This window comes from Eurypyga helias, unplaced genomic scaffold (genome assembly GCF_000690775.1).
Source record: "Eurypyga helias isolate BGI_N326 unplaced genomic scaffold, ASM69077v1 scaffold13448, whole genome shotgun sequence".
Classification (NCBI taxonomy): domain Eukaryota; kingdom Metazoa; phylum Chordata; class Aves; order Eurypygiformes; family Eurypygidae; genus Eurypyga; species Eurypyga helias.
The window spans coordinates 11,250-12,838 of NW_010268962.1; the positions used below are offsets into that span (position 1 = coordinate 11,250).

The 1,589-nt window shown below is 39.7% G+C and overlaps 1 protein-coding gene across 2 annotated transcripts in view; it reads right to left on the reverse strand.

The window, feature by feature from the left end:
- Positions 1-759: 759 nt before the first annotated feature.
- Positions 760-1,589, reverse strand: part of LOC104514298 (actin, alpha skeletal muscle B-like) — a 13,781-nt gene continuing 12,951 nt past the window's right edge. Inside the window, exon 8 of one of the 2 annotated variants that reach the window (XM_010157929.1) lies at positions 760-1,026. In XM_010157929.1, coding sequence (XP_010156231.1) covers positions 883-1,026 — 144 coding nt within the window. In that variant the 3' untranslated portion in view covers positions 760-882. The remainder of the gene's footprint in view (positions 1,027-1,589) is intronic. The other variant, XM_010157930.1, reaches the window with a different exon arrangement.

Sequence of the window (1,589 nt, forward strand, 5' to 3'; positions counted from 1 at the left end):
AGATAAACTAGTTACTATGAAATTAATGTAAGCCACAGCAGCCTCCCATGGGTAATTACACTTTTATTGATTCATTAAACCAAGAATATTTTAATAATGTACTCAAGCGGTTATTATTTACTCTGTAATCATTAGCTTAGCTTAGGATAGCACATATATAGCAAAAGTAAATGAAACACCACTTAACTACTTAGGAAGAGAGATGAAGAAAGCAGTAATATATCCAAGTAAATTAACGTGTTAGGTGTAAGTTTAAAAGTACTGTAGCTCATTGAAGCTCCTTACCGATGGGGAGTGGTGGTCACAGGGAGACAAAGGTCTCCTGCCAAACTACTGCAGGACAGCAGTGAAGGAAACCCATACAAGCTCTGCTGAAAGAACTGGTACCCATGTGCATGTTGGTATCCACACAAACCCGCTGTATCCTCAGCGAAATAAAACCTCTTAGAAAAATCCTGAGTAACACTTCACTACCTAAAATAAAACTTCTCTGGAACCTAAATCCTGCATTATGTTTGAGGCTGAAAGAGGCACTTTACGTGCATACTTCAGATGTCACCGATCAGCAGAGAGTAAGAGACAGCAGCACTGCGTGACACCTCCTGGATGGCAGTACCCCACTTACAAATGCTGGGGGAAGGGAGTTCGATAAAAATGTATAGTGTAACTACTGTTATTCACCCTGGAAAACACCCATCGCTGAAATGTTAGCCTCGTTTTAGCATCAAAAATTAGAAGTGATTTGCTAATCCGTATGACATCCATACAGTGTGTTTTTCTTAACGTGTGGGAGAAAACCAAACCACACTCAGAGGTGAATGAGGGCAGGTGATGTGTAGAGAAACAGCACTACTTATCACTGACAGTACGTGACAGAAGTACTCAAAAGCATTTGCGATGGACAATAGAGGGGCCAGCTTCTTCATATTCATCTTTACTGATCCACATCTGCTGAAAAGTGGACAGAGATGCCAATATTGAACCCCCAATCCAGACAGAGTATTTACGTTCTGGTGGTGCAATCATCTAGAAGAGAAGTTCAAACTGTCGTAAATAAAGTGACCAGCGAAGAACACAATAAACATTTCCTGAGATGAAATAACCAGGTGAAAGTCATTTCATCACAGCAGCACAACTCCAATGAATTAAAGCACCTAAGAGGTAGAAAGGCTGCCGTATTTTGTCTTCCACCTCAAGTCAACAGAGATGCTTTTATGTTACTATGAGCAGACAAATGTGGCAGCCCATGAGATATCCAAAGATGGCCCATAACACAGCTACCCAAAAATTATAAACACATATGCAAGAAAATTCAAATTTTAAAATATTAACCTAATTTGTTTGTAAATAAAGACTACTGGGACAATACTGCACAGAATGGTCTGAGCATATTTTTAAAGATAAATTAAAACTTCTACATAAAAAAAACCCAAAAAAAACCCAAACCATTGAGATACACTGGTGTCATGTATTTAGCCAAGCACCAGACATGGAGCTAGAAGACCTCCTGCTGATTCCCCACTTTGGCAGTGAATTGTTAAAATACACCGGAAGTGCCCCTGCTTTTGCATGTCCCCATTTCCATTCCT